Source organism: Cyclopterus lumpus, chromosome 20 (genome assembly GCF_009769545.1).
Source record: "Cyclopterus lumpus isolate fCycLum1 chromosome 20, fCycLum1.pri, whole genome shotgun sequence".
Taxonomy (NCBI): domain Eukaryota; kingdom Metazoa; phylum Chordata; class Actinopteri; order Perciformes; family Cyclopteridae; genus Cyclopterus; species Cyclopterus lumpus.
In genome coordinates this window covers 10448184-10467796 of record NC_046985.1, presented here as the reverse complement: position 1 = coordinate 10467796, position 19613 = coordinate 10448184, and the positions used below count along the sequence as shown (strand labels likewise).

General features: G+C 41.4%; 1 protein-coding gene across 2 annotated transcripts in view; it reads right to left on the bottom strand.

Annotated features, from left to right (window-relative positions):
- neto1l (neuropilin (NRP) and tolloid (TLL)-like 1, like) overlaps window positions 1-19613 on the bottom strand; it is a 59835-nt gene that overhangs the window by 18145 nt on the left and 22077 nt on the right. For both annotated transcript variants that reach the window (XM_034560382.1, XM_034560383.1), the window contains exons 5-6: window positions 1367-1408; window positions 948-1075 (exon numbers count right to left, since the gene is read on the bottom strand). In XM_034560382.1, the coding sequence (XP_034416273.1) occupies window positions 948-1075; window positions 1367-1408 (170 nt within the window). The remainder of the gene's footprint in view (window positions 1-947; window positions 1076-1366; window positions 1409-19613) is intronic.

Below are 19613 nucleotides of genomic sequence, written 5' to 3'. Positions count from 1 at the left end.
CACCCAGAAGAGGACCAACATTATTTCAGGAGTAGATTAACTGCAGTCATGGACTGAACTGTGTGTGCTTCTATAATCGTGCTATATGGACTCAAACGAAAAGTTAGAGCGTTTGTAAAATGTGGCTTTTTCCTGCATCACTGCTGCTCTCCCCTCGGGCAGCTTTTAATCCCATAGCAATAATGCAGCACAGGTAACTCTGGTAGATAAGGCAGCATGTCTAGTGTGTGTAAGGGATGTAGTAAAGGTGTGTGTGTGTGTGTGTGTTTGTATGTCAGTATTTGTAAATGCATGTAGAGCTGCGTGGACAATACTGGCAGAGAAAACAAATGCAGAGTGTCGGAGGCCTCAGGGTCAAACTGCACTGCAACACAATTTCATCAGCACTAACATTCCCTCCCTCTCTCTGTCTGTCACCCCCCTCCCTCCTTCCCTCCTTTATCTCCTTCTCTTTCTCCTTCCATCCCTCCATTCCTCTTGGCAACAGCTTGCTGATTAAAAGATGGGCCCGACCCAAAGTAAACCTCTCTGCCTATCGGTCTGACCCGAGCAGGGGAACAAGTCCCCCTTCAGCCTAAAACACAGCTGCACACAAACCTACATGCAATATCAAAGCTTCCTGATGCAACCCCTGATCTTACTGCATGTGTGAACGGAAAATGAAAATTAATAGGAAAAATACTCCGCAAAGTCTTGAAGTTGAAGTCTTGAGAGTGGAAAGTTTGGAATGAATGAGTGAAGACATGCAGTATTTGCCAAATAAACAGCAGTCATGCGGCACGTTTTTTTTCTTCTTCTTAATTTGTTGTCTGACGCAACTGCGTTCTGCTGTCATAAATCCAGCTGATGGGAATACACTTTAATTTCCACTTCATTGTGTGACATTTCAAAATGTGGCAGTAAATCTAATTCACAGTTGGATGGGCGCGTAGCTTAGCGTCGCTAACCTTGGAGCGCGGCGGAGCACGGATGTACCATTTACAGTCGACGGCCTCAGTGGCGCCAGCCTTCCCGTCTCTGGTGATCTGATGGGACTCGACGATACCTTCTGGACCAACCATGTCATACTGACAGGCTGAAACACACGCATATGCATAAACACACACACACACACACACACACACAGACACACACACACAAACATGCGCACATATATACACGTGTGCAGTTCAAGCTAACACAGACTCACAAATACCACACCGGTACCCACATGTAGATACTTTAAACAACTAGAATGCAAATAATACAAATAATTGGAGGAACCACAGCATAAATAGAGAAAGAAAAAAAGTGAATGTGATAACAAGTGAGAGAAAGAGAAAAAGAAGCAGAGGCAGAAAGAGAGACAGAGAGGGAGTATACCTACAGGGCAGAGGTGGGGGGACTCCCAAGTCTGCAAAGTCCGGATCTGAGGAGAGAGCAGAGGAGGCGTGGGGTTATTGATTATTAATACATGATTACAAAGTCAGCATCCTCACAGAGGCAATACAACCAGGTGTTACAATGTCTAGAGGAACTTTCAGAGAAAACTACAAATTGCTGCCCTCCCTCCTGAATTATTTTTGCTTCGCTACACTGTACTCTGCAGTCGCCTCAAAGAAAGCTGCTGACCCTGGCGCTGGTGCTCGATGAAAAGTCAAGAATCACGAGGGCTGTACCAAATTGAATGGCAATCATTTTTGTTGACATGTTTCAGTCTGGAGCAAAGTGGTGGCGTCTATAGAGGCTAAAATGTTACAACTGTGTGACATGTTGCACTCTCTGCATTTAATTGACTAATGCAATCCTATGCTTCTTTAATCACAGTTCTTGAGGTATATGTGTGTAAAAGTCTACTCTAGGCATATGTGAAGGCGGTGGCAGTTGTCTGACTAAAGAAAACCTACTCTAAATTACTCTTATGCAAACCAAATGAAGAGAGTGAGCTCCCCACAGTATCCCGACTCCGCTAAAATTATGTAAAATACCCTCATTAGAGCTATTAATTCAAATCTGGAATCAACCAAATTTACAGGCATTAGAAGCTTTGCGAGCAAATTTCAAGGATCACGGTCAAACTCGTGTGCAAAAGATGTTCTCTTGGGGTTTCATTCAACATGCTAATCACTAGAACTTGCAGCTGTATTTTACAGCCACTTTGACAGTAATTTGGATTAATTGGGTTTCGTATAATAGGATCAAATACATTTTCTTAGACAAAGTAGCTGCGCAAACCAAGATTTTTTTTTTTTTATGTTGTGAATAACAGCCAGTCCGACTAAATGGGTATGACAATAAGGTCACTGACGAGTCACTGGTGACTTACAGGACCGATTTCTCTGCACGTCTCGATAAGAATACAAAAGGATAATATATTTTGGACTGATACGTTAAATATGAGTAACAACTCCTCTGAGCTCACCAAATAAGTTTAACTTTTATCCTTGTTCCCTTTTGTCAGAACAAAACAGCACTGAAGCTTAACAGAGATAAATGGAAGAGCAAACACATTAGAAATATCCAGGAGAAAGGTTTCAGAAAGGTTTTTGTTGCAGACTGTTGGGGACGACGAGTCTAATCCTTAACCAAACTTGAACACACAGAGTATAAAAAATAAACTTTAACGATGCCGAGCCCATACATTTTGCCAGCTAAACAAGATAAAGGAAGCCTCTGCATGAAGCAAAAAGGTTTCACATTTTCTTTCTTTTCTTTACAATGTTGCAATACATTACATCAACAGGCCCGGCCTCACTGAGGTATGTTACCTCGTCTTGCTAGTGAAGCATCACGGTCTTGTCTCTTATCCCCATAGTTTCAATATTGCTCCTCAGATGACTTCACACAAGACAGAAATTGACTATTGAACAATCTCTCCTGTTCTTTCACGTCATCAGTTCTGTGTGTGCTGTGCGCGGACATTTGTTTGTTTTTTATCAACCATGCTCTGGCAGAATGTCAGATATATCTGCTTCTACAGCATGACTTTGAAATTACGGTGAACTGTAATCAGAATTCACGCAATTCATTATTTTATAGTTATGAGCCTTCCTGTCACTTAATTAAAAATTACTTGTAACAGTTCTGTCTCAGTTTTCAACGTGATAAAAGGAAACAATAATCAAAACTATTTAAAGTAGCAGGATAATTATTCTTCGACCAATTTCTGAGCTCCAGTATTCCACTATAATGGCACGACATGCCACCGTGTTGCCATGCTATGAGCATTGTCTTTGACATAAAAACACCCCTCATTCCTGCTGATTCCATTTTCCTCCAGAGTATAGTGACAGAGCAGTTGTGCTTTCAAAGATAGGCCGTGAGCTGTGAGCTCTGGGCTGCATTCATTTGAGGACAGAGCCTGCGGAAATAGGAAACACAAAAAAGGCTTCACATTAAATCTGATTGTTCCTTGCCAATTCGAGACATGATGACCACTGACTGAGCTCAGTGTGGAAAATGAGGACTGATTGCACAGCGTGAGCATCTTGCCTAAATGTCACTGTTTTTTTGTCTATATGTATGCCTTAATGTTTCTGTCTAGACATGAGTCAGAGCTTTACTGTGTACGCAGGACACGAGGAGCAAGCCTAGTATACCTGGCAACATTGCATATCCTGGCCCTAGCTGAATAAAAACCTAAAATCAAAGGAGAGAGATTCTTGGCCTGATTTCAGCGGTGCTTCAGTGGGGAATGAGAAAAGGCAAACCTCCATTTATGGTGAAAAGAAGAAAAGCCTGTTGAATGCCTGTAAAAAAATATACTAAAGCTGCAGAAAACCCTCTCTCCTTGGAGCTTTCAGTACCAACTGGGACAAAGTAAAACATTAATGTGAACACAAATGCGGTCAGAGGACGAGCTTAGAATCTACTCCAGAGCCTCTCCTGAGGCTTACACTACAATTATCTCGCAATTAACTGTTACTTTAACTAAGGCTCAAATTATCCGAACTTTAAAAAGCTGAATAACAATTTTATTTGTCTTTGGGAAAAGCAATGTTTGCTTGAACAGTACAAACAAATCCACCCACGTGAGTTGTGAACGTAACACGGGTCGTGGTTAGTTCCCACAGAAGTGAATCAAAGCGTTCCACCTTCTTTCTTTATTCAGACGATATTCACTGATAAATGTGACTCATGAGTGCCATTGTATTGTATTGTATGAACACATTTGAGACAAAAGTAACTTAGAGATGCACCTGACAATTATTTTCTCTATCAATTTCTCTATTTTTCTATTTCGTCTTTTGAAAAATGTGACTGAGGGAAATCACAGTTTCCCTCAGACTAAGTTGACTTATTCGATTAGCTTGTTTTGTCCCACAGTCCTCCAAATCCCATATATATTTACTAATGAAAAAGGTCAAGATAACCAGCAAATAGAGTTACAGAGTATTTTATTGTTGAGGAATTGAAGGAATTGTGAGACATTTTTTAACCTTGAATCTTATTCTCATTTGAAAGTTAACCACAATATCTGTACAATAAAACTAAAGCTGGACTAGCTTCACATTAAGATTGGAAAGAAAGAAAACATCTAGTCTGTCTATCTCTGAGAATAAAGGAAACAAAAAATGATTAAACAAACAACATTTAAACAAAAGAAATACAATGTGTTTATTTTATGAGTTTGCTAGGTGGATTGACCTTCTGGGTTGAGCCAGGCTAGCCTTTTCCAGTCTAAGCTAAGCTAACTGTTTCCTGTTTCCTGGCTCCAGCTTCATATACAGATATGCGAGTGGCATCAATCTTTTCAGCAAGTGTATTAAAAAATATAGAAATCTATCCCTGCTATTTTTTTTTAGCATAACTTCAACCTCCTTCCAACGTCTTTCCATGTCGCCCTCCACGGGATGCTTTGGTGTGTGTAGCGAGCAGGTAGCCCGACAGGAAAGCAGACAGGAGCGAGGGATGAAAAAATCAAAGTGGAAGACAGTTAATGAAACAGTGACCTTCAGGTCATCTGTGCTGGTTGCGCCAGAGATTTATTATTGGGCTTTGGCATCACTTAACCCACCACGATCACAAGGCCAAGTAACCCCAGAGGAATAGATGCAGGATGTATGAAGGCACACACACACACACACACACACACACACACACACACACACGCACACACATCCACTTTTAAGAAAGGCTATTCTTAACGTGGCCATACAGATCTCACTAAGAGGCTGCTTTTTAGACTCTTGCTCCTGAATTTCAATCAGTTGAGTTCCATCCCCTCCGTCATCAATCACCCCCTCTCCTTCGCTGCCCTCTTTGATTAATCGATTCAATCAATAACATGGATTGATAAAATGATTAATGTACTAAATAGATTATGTGTACTATTTTCACAGAACTTGATTTAACCTTGCCTTAAACTATGCTCGGTCACCATGTCATATTTGATTACAGTGTGACCATGAAACTTCAAAAGCATTGCCATGTGTTGCTTCGATAAATTATAAATACCATAACAACACACCAACGCAAGCACAGACAGAAACTATAGCATGCTGTATGTGCTGACATGTGGAATATGTGCTTCCATTGTATTCACAGTGCAGCTTCTCTATAGCAGTCGGTCTCGCCACTGCATTGTATAAATGGCTTTGCCTCACTAAGCTGAATTCAGAGCACATCCACACAAGGCCACACCCTCTCCACTCTTCATAAAGCTCGACTAAGAGTGTAATCTTCTGGGGCTTACTGTATTTACCCTTTGCATCAGAGAAAATGCTCACTTTAAAGCCAGAGACTTTAAGTTGCCTCACATCAACATTCATGCACATTGAGCTCATCAAAGCTCATCAGCTGTCAAAAATGTTCACCAATGTACAACAGGTATACATACACCTGTGTAATAAACCGTTGCCCGCAAAGCCAGAGAAATGCACAGAGACAGAGCAGAAATTACACAAGTTATGTGCAAATGGCCCCACAAGCAAACACGAGCAGCTTGTGAAAGTCAGCTCAAATTTGCTCATCACATTGCTTCAAAAACATGTTTATAATGCTTGCTGTGGGGCGATGGTAATTCAGTTTGGCAGCCAGACATAAACATAATCATTAGGAATTTGTTCTCGTAAAAAAATCGGAAACGAATGATGACTAGGCTCTGATTGGCTGTGTTTGGCTGCGTGGACTTTTATTGAGAAAGCAGACACACACACGCACGCACGCACACACATATACCTACACCCATACAAATGAAACAGAGCATTGCAGAACTGTCAGGAGATGCACATTTCTAGTAACTGTACAATCCCAGAAGTATTGCTCTTCATAATACAGGCACAATGTTTTATTAATGAGACACACTACTGTTCATTCAGAATTGAACATTAGGCTCCACTGCCTCCCTTCAGTATTAGCTGCTAAACCCAATGTGTGTTAAACAGCATATGAAGGAGACTCATGATTATCAATGTGTGGCAATATTCCAGGAACCAAAGGACACAGACATGCAGAGTGCACACACATAACCCGCCCACATACAATAACTCAATTTCCCAGTGGCCTCATTCCCTCTCAGCTGCTCAGCAGTGACATTTAAATAAGCATCTTATTAACAATCTCTGCTAAAGTGGTTGATCAAGCTATTGAATGGCTGCCATTAATCACACCAGACACAGCTGTGGATGGAGTTGGAAAGATAAAAAACAGATGAAGAGGTAGAGAGATGTGGAAGGAAAAGGAAAGGTTTTTCACGTTTGATTACTTTCATCCCTTTCAATCGCAGCTAAAGCACCATTTTGGCAGAGGTGATTGTCTCTGCCATATTTCCACAGTGTCGAGTGCGTGTCTGCAGTTTTCATTATAGCAAGTCACCCAGCATTCAATACAAACAAACATGTTACATACCGGACTATTTAAAACCACTGCCTGAGCAAACAAAAGGCTATTGTGAAAACCCCTTTTTGATCAAGTGGCGCTGTAAAGATTAGCTATATATCTAATACCCTCTCGACAGGGCTTTGTTGACCCTGCGGATGACGACCCGACTACACAGACCAGTAGCTGTGAAAAGAGGAGGCCACAGAATCTGCCGGCGACTGATACGATTCACCACACCCTGGGTGTCATGGCCAGTGAGCTGGGTCTGTGCCCCGAACAGCGATTAGCAGCGGTGTGTATCCCAGCGCCACGCCACGTGCAATCCCCGGTTACACACCACCGATCCTGCAAAGAACTGTACTGAACTAGTCTAAAGAGGAAAAGTAAAGGAGTGCGTCTCGTGCTTAAGGTGCACAAAAGTGACATGAATTACAATGTTCCTGTTGTGTATTCAGGCAAGCTAAACTCTGCTTCACAGCCAAACCGGCATTAATACAGTTTGCCCTTGACCTGTTTTTATAACAGCCACTAAAACTATAATACACCGAATGCAAAATATGATGCGTGACTCAGTGAGAGGAGCTTTTAGCTGGGAAATCTCAGTGTGAAAAAGCAGCTGAGTAACCCTGACCCTTATCTCAGCCCTCAATGGCTCAATTGCCCTTGAGCAAGGCACTTAACCCCGATACTGTATGTCCCAGTGGCAGTATACAGATGGTATCAGTTTAAAAATAAGAGATCATCTGTCGAAGCTTGGAGGACAAATTGTCACAGCACTTCAGATAGATTACAAGAACTGAGCGATCTCTGCCCTTGTCTGTGAACTAATGAGTCATGCAATACATTATTGATCTCCATAAAGGAAGCAGCTGTAGGACAGTATTTTAAGTAGACAGTGTCTTGGTCAAGGCCGGGCAAACATGACACTCAGACTCATCTGGTTTATCTCAAACCTCTAAACCAGCGGTTGCCAAACAGTTTTGTCTGATATATCCACATGGCCAGTGTCAGATTAACTAAAGTACCACTTAATCAACGCCACATGTATTATTATATAAGAAGGACTACAGTTACAGTTACACCATTTTTTTGTAGTAGGTAACATTATTTTCTGGGCAATATTACAGTGGTTTATCCTGACATTCATTCATGAATTACATGTTTATCGAAAAATACTTTCAGATCTAACTGACACACAGATATTTATAGGATATCCCTTCACTGCCTGGAGAGATGTTTTCCACCTGGTTGTTGTTTAAATTGTTAAAAATATGTAAGGAAATTGGAAATATTTCACTGATATGTTGTGTTTGTGTTAAATCATTTGAAATTCTCAACCGTTTATATTGTTTGTATTAAGAGTTTTAAAATTGCATTTGTTTTTATGCATTAACAATGATGGTTATGAATATTAAATATAAGACAAACTGGCTGCATTGATATTCAACAAACATATGTATGACGTTTAGAAAGACAACATCTTTTGGAGGGGTATAGTTACACATTATGAATACATGTCTGCACATGTATTATCATGTGTAAAATATATTGTACATGTACGTGACATGGGAAACATATATACAGATACAAGACACCTTGATCTACTATATGTTGTGTTTATGCAACCAGACTATTCATTTTGCAAATGTCGATACCAAACAATTTATGTATTACATATGCAGATCTGTGGATATAATTACATATATGTCAATATATATAAATAGCACTTTAACAATGTTCATTCAGCTATTCACACCCATTCACATACTGATGGCAGGAGCTACCATGCTATTGCCACCTGCTCATCAGGACTGACTAACATTCATACCCATTCATACACCACAGGAACAGCCTTCGGGAGCAATTTGGGGTTAAGGGTCTTGCCCAAGAACACATCAACATGGACTAGCGGAGCCGGGGATCGAACTGCCGATCCTCTGATTGAAGGACGACCTGCTCTAACACTGCCCCACAGTCGGCAATCGATTGATTAATTGGCAATTGTTGATCAGTGATAGAGTGGGTCAGTGGTAGAGCGTATTCATCAATCAATCAATCAATCAATCAATCAATCAATCAATACATTCCTATATCTACCTTCCAATATCTATTTATCTATCTATCTATGGTATATGGTATTCTACTATATGTATGTAATTGCAGTAATATATTTCTGTGCGGCTACTATATATTGCATTCTATAACACTATGTGGTGTAATGTCTTTAATTGGGTGCTTTGCTCATTTACTGCCTTAATTAGTTTTGATTTTATTGACTAAAATGTCTCCAGCCCATTGAGCATATTGGCGTTGTAGGAGAAAACCTCTTGTTTGTTAATTAATCTGCTCATTTGTTCATGAATCCATCTCTCTGTCCTCACATCTCTCTCTATTTTGTTCCGGTAACATTTGCTGCTGCAGTTACCGCTATACTCACAGTGTATATGCCATACTGAATAAAAGTGTCCATCAAGGTTTTGGCTTGACGAGGGCAGCAGGGAATCTGGTCGATGGGATGGAGTTTCACTTCATCTTGCACCTTGTGTGTGTGTGTGTGTGTGTGTGTGTGTGTTCTTCCATCTCTTCCATTGGCCAAACTGTTAACCCCATCTCTCCTTCCTTCTTCCCAGAATGCGTCTGGGAAACAAAGACAAGGGCACAGAGCAACGCTACACCTGCACCTTGCGAAGAATGTGTGTGAATGTGTGTGCATGTGTGGTTGAGCGTTGGTATACTGCAGTGGTGCAGTGGTGTCTCAGCAGGTGGGCTTGCTGCAGGACTTTTAACTCTTCTACTGTTGAGTAGTTTTATTTGTGATAGTGAATTAACAGGACAATGATATGTTTTGTTTGGAGTAGCTTAATTCTCCATAACTGGAGTTTCAATAGACCAAAAGAGAGAGGAAGGACCAGCTTGCTTGTTAAGTTATCTTTAAATACCAGCAGATGCTCAGGCAACAGTTATGGACAGTTAGAGTACAGTTATAAATGGCATTGAACACTTGTGAAAACCTGTGGTTCACCGGATGATGGGATAGCATTATTAGCTCATGTTTCATCTGGGGAAGCTTTTTCCTCTAGCTTGTGGTGTGACAAGCTTTCATTTTGATACAATTGAATAATGTGCTTTGCTGCGTTGGCTTCATATTTGTAAATTGTACATCTACAGGATTTAGTGTTTAGTGTTTCATATCGCTCCACAAAGCTTGCAGGTTATGAAATGACAACAAGGGAAGGGACTTTTCTTCCTTGTGGTTAACCGAAAGACAGCGCTTCACCGCACTAAGGGTGGTACAACCATTACCCAAAAGGAAGCACTGCCTTAAAAGGTTCAACTTAGGAAACCCATGTATCTGCTTTGAAAAAGGAGAGTTAATGTCTCACTTCATTGGGGTACAACACATGGGCGGTCAAATCTGGTCTGCACTGGCCAAAAGATTCACTAGCTGGCGCAGATTCACTAGACGGCACGTCTGTTGTAACCAACCAACCTCGCAGCTCCAGTTACACTGCATACATGTGCCAGACCACGTCCCAGCCTTCATTCAACAGCCTTGCCTTTAAAGAGGAGCTCTGATTTTACACATGAAAGTCTGTTTACAAGTCTTAAGGGAGTATTGCTACATATATGAAAAAGCCTAAGAAATTGCCTCGAGTGATGTCACTCAAGTCAGCATTAGTTGGGTTTGAAGACTACAAGTTTTGCAAATTTAAAAAAAACTTGGGGGTGTGAAGTTCGACAGAAGTGAGCTTAGCAGACCTCTGCAGCCCGCGCCTCATCTTTGCTGCAGGCTAGAGGCTCGAGGCAACATTAGCATCTGCAAGTATAACACACCCAAATGTCCAGCAGGTTAAATGCATTGTGGGTAATGGGTTGACAAGGGAGAAGAATGTGTGAAGAAAAGACTAAATCTATGGTTCTGCTGCATCTCTGTTGATATTATTATTTTGTACAACTGTCTATTGTGAGTCCGGCCACATTATAGGAGCGTAGTGCTAAATTGATGAAAGACTGTTTTAATGCCACCTCTGGAATACTGTATATGCGGCAACATCTAAATGCAAGCCAATTTTCGCGAATGACTGTGCAGCTTTGTCAATGCAGAGTGCACATTTTGTTCTGAGTGCTTACGAATTTCGATTGTTTATCTGTATTACTCGTGCGTGCAAGCGTGTGTGTGTGTGTGTGTATGTATGTGTGTGTGTGTGTGTGTAAAATGCAGTGATGGCTCAGGCGGGAACCCATTCCTGATGGAGAATTTAGCTGTCCCTAGGCATCGCAGGTGTTTCTATCTAAGTGACGCCCCAATGACAGACACGTTCCATCCAAGTTCCATTTGGACAACCGTGCACTAAATCAACACAACATCACCACTATGCCACTCATTACTGCACACAGAATGTCTGAGAGGCACAGAGAAAGAAAAAGAGAGGGAGAAAGAAAGAGAGGAGAGAGAGAGAGAACTATACAATGACATAAAAGGGACAGAGCAAAGACAGTTCTGCTGATCTGCAAACAATGCACCCCAAAGAAAGGTAATTTGAGACTCTGATTGCTTTGTTGAGATAGTGTTTCATTTTGCTGTCATGGAATTATGAGAGGTAGCAGACTCCTGTTTCAATTTTCACTGCTGCTCTGCATCTGTTCCAGAGAACCCAGGGGGGAATCAATGGCTCACAGACCGTTCTATGCCAACAACTGGCTACAATTTGACCCAGTGGGATGATAAACTGGAGCCAAACGCACTCTAGCTCGTGGCCAATACAAACACATGTGGATATAAATGAGGAATACGGAACAAATTGCTTGCTACATTAGCGCAGTAACAGTTATGGTAACGTTGTTTAAGATCAGAAATAATTGGATTTAAAGGTGAATTTGTGTGTGGAACGTTAGCCTTTAAAAGCCTGAATCAGTGAGCAGAGCTAAAATAAAGGAGAGTGTGAGTAGAGGCATTTAAATCTGTGGTTGGAGAGAGAAAGAAAGACTGGCAGAGAGAGAGAGATTATGAGAGAGAGATTAAGAAACACGGAGAAAGAGGCAGATTGTGACTTTGGCCTCAAAACTCCACGGTTTCTTTCCCTTTCCCATCACCAAAGTGACAAGAACCATAAAAGGCTTTACTGCCGCATTAAGAATATTACACCACCAGTGCATCTGTGTCGCACAAGAGCTCTAAAGGAAACCGGTCATTAGACCAGAGACAGAGTGAGCTATAAAACCTACACTACTTGTAACAATCACAACTGTCAGCTGTGCTGGAGACATTTCCATCATTCATGTTCCATTTGAGATCATAATCCCCACAACGCATCGGGCTACTACAACAGCTACTTCTGAGATCAGATTATGCCAAGGCTGGCAGTATGCAGTGCAGATCACTACTGTAGTACACAATAGTAACACGTTGAAGAGTAATCTAATCCAAGAGAGGTCTTGAACAATGAGCACTTGAGAACTTGAGAAAGAGCAAATTCTGACATTTTTGTATAATAATGAATAATTAAATTAGACAGTGGCTGTTCAAATCAGATTGTTTCCATTTATTCACCACTGGTGCAATACATATATTGTACCAGTGGTGAATAAATTCATGTCTATAGTAATCACCACAACCCAGTCAGTATTTTTTAACATTTAAACCGGAATTTCACAAATTCAGAGTCAGTTTACTAGTGATAGGGAGCACTCCTTGTCTTCTGTGGCTCTGAAAGGAGCTTAGTCTAGCCTGAGTAAATATCCCTTGTTATGTGACCAGAAAGACTTGGATGTTGACAAGGCAGGAAAGGTCTATGGAAAAGATGCACTATGGGAAATGTAGGATATTGTGATTTTGGAGCTTTACCCATTCTCAGGACTGAAATGCAGGATATCTGCCTCTCGTACATTTACTTTTGCTAGCTGGCAGCATGCTCTGCACTGAGGGGAGCTGCAGAATATGAGACTTGCTCACTACAAACGATGATTGCTAACATCTTGCGAGCAGCTTGCCACCTGCAGTTAACGGTTCGAACATGCACACATATGCACTCACACACAAACACACACTCATACACATCTCGTCACCTTTTCTTTCTTTTTGTTCTTGATAATGTATTGTGGTTGTTCTTATTATATATCATATATTGTAAAAACAATATTAGATAGTCATATATTATGTATATAATTTATTGGGTTCTCTATAATATTTAGAAATTTAAATATGTATTGGTGGAGGCTCCAAATAAGCCCAGTGGGCTTTCTGCCCCTTCCGCTCTGTGATATTATTTATCTCTGTTGTGTTTTTTAAATAAACTAAACTTAACTAAAGTTAAACGTCCGACATCTCCCTTTGGCTTCCTCCCACATGATTAGATGTTAAGCTCTCACTAGACCTTTTTCCCTTTAATGGTTCACAACTAATAACAACCAGACTTCCTTCACACATGTCAGCAAGCCGTTGCTTTCCGTTGTCACCAAGGAGATGCAGCTGCTTTTAACGCTCCGGCGCTGGCCTCTCTGACCACACTAACACTGAGGGTAACCAGGCCAAGTGAGCCCTTCATGGGGAAAGATGAAGTGAAACTGCTGGACCCTGAGCACCAACCCACAAGCTTCGATCGCCTGTCTGCTTTACTTCGTCTGTTGGGAGACACAAGCTATTAAATTGGCTGATCAGAATGGAAATATTCAGTGTGGTGGGCTACCTGTGTTAGGTCTGACTGAGTCTCTCTCCACTGAGCCCAGAGGATAATCCATGCAGGGCTGGTGTCTCTTCAACCAGTATTGGAAACAGCAGCTGTATGGGGACACATAACGCCATTTTTGACCCTCTTGTTAATTTGTTCCAGATTTGATCAAACTGAACTGGGTTGATTTTCTCTTTTCCTTTATGTGCAGTGTTTTTACATAATTATTTGTTCATGACAATAAAAGTAGGTTTGAATTGGATTGGTTGGATTCATCTCCTCCCTACCAAATCATAAGCTCATACTAAAATGAATCTTCTCATTGTTCCATGGGCCATTGTCTTTCTCAAACTCTGTCTTGCTCTTACCCTCCCTGACTTTGTCCATGCAATCTATTTCCAAGAACACTTTCCTGATAAATTTAGCAAACCAATCCTGATTGTGCATTAAGGCCGTAACATGCAGAACATATTTACGCCAGTCAGCAAATTATTCTTGGAGAGACGGTTCAACAGAGTGACTGGCAGCAAACTGCCAAATCTGGCTTCACACCAACTGGAACGCTCATTTCATTGGGTGTTATTTGGAGAAAGAGAAAATTCATTTTGTGATCAAAGATTGTGTCACTTCTCCCAAAATGTCACAATAAATAAGAAATCGCATGAAATTACCAGGTAAGTAATCCCCCAGAGTGGTTAAACATCATGATGAAAAATAGCATATTTTCAAGTCATGGCCATTATATCCAAATAACTAAATGCAATCAACCTGAGAAATAGAGAACGGAGGATGCTGAAGAAAGGCAGGGTGGTACTGTAGTAACATACTAATATAAATTACATTTCTATCTACACACTGAAAACTACATTTACACTGGCAACCTCAGGTTTTACTGTTCCAAACAACTCCCAGCAGAGCAGACTAGAGGGTAATGGAGGTTGACCGCAGTGTTGGACTTCATTTTGCTAACAATTTGAGAAAAAGGAAACAGCTGAAATGCTTCAACACTAACGTTAAATTAGAGTGGGTTTGAGTATTTTAAATAATTTGAACCTTGCATTTAATTCCTTTAAACAGGTATTATTGACAGTTTGACGAAAAGACTTACTCATCAAGGTTTTTTTGCAAAAAAAAGGTACAGAACTTTCTTGTCTCACCTTCCTTTACACAGCCGTTGCACCGATTCCTCTTAAATAAGAGATAAATACTTTGTGTGCTCAATATCCTCAAGAGCCAATTCACATAACACAGAAACAATACAATGTAGAAGCAACTGCAGAATACATGTTTTCTTAACCTTTTGCTTTAAGAGGCCCTGAACATCCTGCAGGTGCTTTTCAAGGAAAAAATGAAACAAAGAGAGAAAAGTCTTCAACCACAGCTTCTACCATGTGTGAAAAAAGCTGAGTAAAGCACTTCCTACCTGGACTCACAGCGGAGCAGAGCAGATCAGGATGTTTGAGTATCAATCCTTCTTTCACACTGATCTAGGTCTAAAAGCTCAGCACTTCTGTACTTTTACACTGTTGGTTACTCTGCTTTCATCTAAGAGGGCAATCTCACTTATTAATGGCACTGGGAGCCAATAATCAATCTTAAAAAATCTCGTTGCTGATCGGGGCAGTCGGCCCTCAATTGCAAATCTCCCCGCAGAGTCCAAGCGCCAAAGACTCTGAGATTTCATAATTTCGACAATAAACATGCATCCTTTCTTTTCTTTATCTAACTGGTCTCTCCCTGATTGAAATAGCGTACATTGACACAAACATGTAATCTCTCAAAGGAATACTTTGACCATTTGGGAAATATATCTGTTAAATAAGAAACTACAGCCAGCAGCTTGTTAGCTTAGCAAAGCCTAAAGACGGCATGAAAACAGGTTGAAACAGCGATCACGACCTCTAAAACTCATTTACATCTTGTTTGCTTAATCAGTCCAACAACCACAAACAGCATGTTGCAGTTTTACGCCGGTTAGGTGCTTTTGTGACCTCTAGACAGAACCAGGCACTCAGGTTTCCCTCTGATTCCAGACGTTATGCTAAGCTAAGCTAAACAGCTTCCACACATAAATACACCTCCACTCACTGCAGTGACATCTGATTAAGTCCCTGTTGGCACAGCAACAAATATCAGCATGCACATTGAGCAAGTGATGAACTATCAATGGTAATCCACCCACACCGCTGTGTCCGTCTTTTGCAGTCTCATTACGATAAGAGAAAGCTGCTTCATTGTCACACAATAAATTTCAGCACACCCTTATCCCAGCACTGGCGGACTGATTTCATTGAGAGGACGGTGAAGTATGAGGTTGTTATGGTGTTGTTGTCAATCATATTATGTCTTAAGAGCTCCCAGATGCAGGTGTCAAGCAGGAACCTCACTTATTTGTATGATGTCTGCATGTATGTGTACATCCATTAGTCCCCACACTGCACTTGTTTGACGTTTGCATGAATGCTCGGCTTTGAGTGTCCAAATATACAATTTTGTCGTACTGCTTGCTGTCAACGCTTTTATGACTGTTCTGACGTGCTCCCTTATGGACACATAGTTGGTGACAGGCTCGTTTCAGTCAGCGAAGGCCACTGAAATGCCTTCTAATAAGACTTGACTGCTGTCAGAGGCCACACTGTAACTGCTGACTGCTGATGAACAATCACATCCAGATCTGTTCAGTGTTGCCTGTCTGACAATCGTATAAGCACTCGTACAAAGAAAGAAAATGTCAAGCAGTGTCACCTTTCATTTCTTCAGAAGTTAGCATATTGTTAGTGTAAGCTACAGCTACAATGCAGGGTTTTAAAAAGTGTGTGTCTGCATACATACTTGTCAAGGCTTTTTAAGATGCACTGTGCTGTGGCTGACCCGGCACTCTGACCTCCATGTCGAGGAGGAACAATAATAAAACCTAATTGGAATAAGTCAGCGAGCAATGCATTAGCGTAGATTCTACAATCCTCAACAAAATGCAGACTGTATTTTCCCATGTTCAATGGATTTCTCTTGCTATAGTGTTCTGGTGTTACCGTTTGAAGATAACAATTTAGGTCATGCTAGCAATCGGTACGCCACTGTGCTCCAGATTGAAGAATCTCAACAACGGTTGGCTGGCTTGCCATGACATTTGGTACAGCTATCTATGGTGCCCAGAGGATGAATCCTAAGGACTTCGGTGATCGTCTGACTTTGTCTCTCGTGTGCACCAATGATGTTGAGATGTGCGGTTTTCAGTGAAATATCTACTATTGAATGGATTGGTATGAAATTCCGACTGCACATGTATGTATGTATGCAAGTTGCGAAACTTTCGCAACTCACGTTGGAATTTGAAATATTTCAACTCTGGCGTCTGCGTTTGGTTGAAATACATACTGTGCTTCGCAATAATATTACAGTGTGTGTGTATAAGGACCCCAAAATGGCACCTGTCAAGAGACACGCTTACGACGCGGACTTCAAACTCAAGGCTATCAGTCACGCAGCAGAACATGGGAATAGAGCAGCTGCGAGAGAATTCAACATTAATGAATCAATGGTACGGAAGTGGAGGAAGCAAGAAGATGACCTGCGCCAAGTAAAGAAGACCACAGAGTTACACTGACGTTTGATTTAGCGGTATCAGACTGTTTTTTTTACGTGTTACAACTGAACAAGGTTGGGAGTTATTGTGAATACGCTCATTAACGTTTGAACAATGTTGAGTTATTGTGAATACGTTTAATAAAGTTTGACTGACTGACTGTTTTGTTTCGCTTAATGCGCCTCTTAGTCGGGTGCGCTTTATATATGAAAAAAGATCGAAAATAGACCATTCATTGACAGTGCGCCTTATAATCCAGTGCGCCCTATAGTGTGGAAAATACGGTACTTTTGTCATCCCTTTACTTTACATCCAATGCAATCTTCTATTTCTCGAATGTTTATTTCCAATAAATATCTGCACAACTATCGACACAACCATCAGCTTCAGCTTTTGTTTACTTGCAAATTCTCCGATGCTAACTCACTAAAAAAAGATGGCGGACATGGTCTACTGAACATTAGCATTCGACTTTACAACCACATATGAATGTAAAGCATGTTATTCCTGAAAACCTGGATAACAAGTTTTTTTGTGCCCCCAGTGATCGCGTTTGGTGAAATATTCACTCTAATCTTGACTGTGACTTTAGGAAGTATCCAGTGGCTGTTAGGATCCCTGTCTGATGTTAGTGTTGGCTCCCCTCTTTGTTCCCCTCCTGTCTGGTTTGTTGTTATGTGCTTAATGTTTTGCTTTTGTCAGTCTACAGTCTCCACCTCCGGTTTCCGCCCACTACCACGCCCCTCTCCTTTGGCTCAGCTGGGGCTCGTTGCCCTAAGTGCTACCAGCTGTTTTAAGGACCATGGCATTCCCTGGCGGGTTGTCAGATCATTCCGGTCACCAGTCTGGTTCCTTACTGCATGTTGGGAATCACCAGGACTCTACCGATCCCGTTGGTAGCAAGGACTAGAGTTCGGTTGAGTTGCCCTCCTGGCTCCAGCGAGGGAACACTCGCTTCTGATCAGCTGGACTACTCTGATCATTGTTTTGTTTGTTTTATTCTTTGCTGTTTTTTCCTTCCCGATCCGTTAGGGAAATAAAGATCCTCATTTTGAATCTTAAAGTCTGCTGCGTGAGCGTGCGTTTGGGTCCTCCACACCACACAACCCTAACAGTGGCACTGTCCCCTTCCATTGATATCCTGAGTTGATGCAGAAGCCTAACAGTAAATCTGAATCTATAATCCGTCAGCACCAATGGGCTCACTGTGAGACTAATCTATATGTGTCCCTTCTGCTTTGATGTCCATGCAATGTGGCGACTCCACGCCTGGACACTTGGAGGACTCAGGCGTGAGAGCAAGGGGCAAAGGTCTAATAACTGATTTGTTGCTCTCTCTCTCTCTCTCTCTCTCTCTCTTTGACCTCATTCATATCCTGTTTCTTTTCTTTTTTATCCATCCTTTCTTCAGCATCCATCTAGTTTCAATTCTTTTGTAAGCCACTGCAATCAACTCCTCACTAAAATATCTGCGTCCTTCATGGATATAAGGAGAAAAACTGTTGAAGTGGCAATCAAGGGAGTAATCTCTTTGTACATTTGTTTTAAAATTGCACAGTTTGTACTCGAGCCTATACTGTGTATAAAACAGAAGAAGAAAATATTATGGGCTCAAGACTATTTTGTTGTTTACACACTTTAGATTTCTTTATCATCCACAAGCAGAACACACTACTTATTTATCCTCCATACTATGCAGTAAAGGTTTGGTTGATTTTATTCTGGAAGACAATGAAAGAAAAGAAGATCAGAATCCTTCCCAGACCCTTTCTCCAGGCTCTGCGTATGTCTAGTTTTTGATGGCTTTGCCCTCTACCAGCACCTGCAGTACACTTCTAGTATTATCCTGCTACAATATTTTAGCAATGCTGAAATTCACGGCACACACCGGTCACCTATGTTTTCTTTAATAAAATATGATGAAAAGATCCATAACTGACCTCTGACAGGACTAAGACGGTGCAGAATTTTGTAATAAAAAAGTCCTTCTCTTTATCTATATACTTACATGTTTGTGTTTGTATATGTGTGGAGAGAGAGAGAGAGAGAGAGACAGAGACAGAGACAGAGACAGAGACAGAGACAGAGACAGAGACAGAGACAGAGACAGAGACAGAGACAGAGAGAGAGAGAGAGAGAGAGAAGCTGTCAAACTCTCCCCTGCTTTCTATCTCATGGTGCAGAACAGAAAGAGGCTAAAAGCTTTTCTTCCCCTCCCTCTCCTTCATCTTCCAGCCTCTGACCACCATTCTTGCGTCAGAAACGCTAAACAGGCCTTCACTGAACCATTGAATGACATACTGTCAACCTTACCACCCATCAAATGGAGTGTCCTACACAAGTCTTGGTGACTGTTTAACATCCAAGCCCTATATCCTGGAGTTCATGTGTTTGACATAAAGAGTTTCAGCGCGTGCCATCTGGATCTGTGGTCTCTGTGCCCCGCTGTCATTGTGAGGGTTTACGGTCACTAGCCTTGGACTCATGAGAGTGACGACAGCCCAGAAACAAAGACTCCGGACTCAGACCCTGAGGTTTGTATAATTCTTACATGTCAC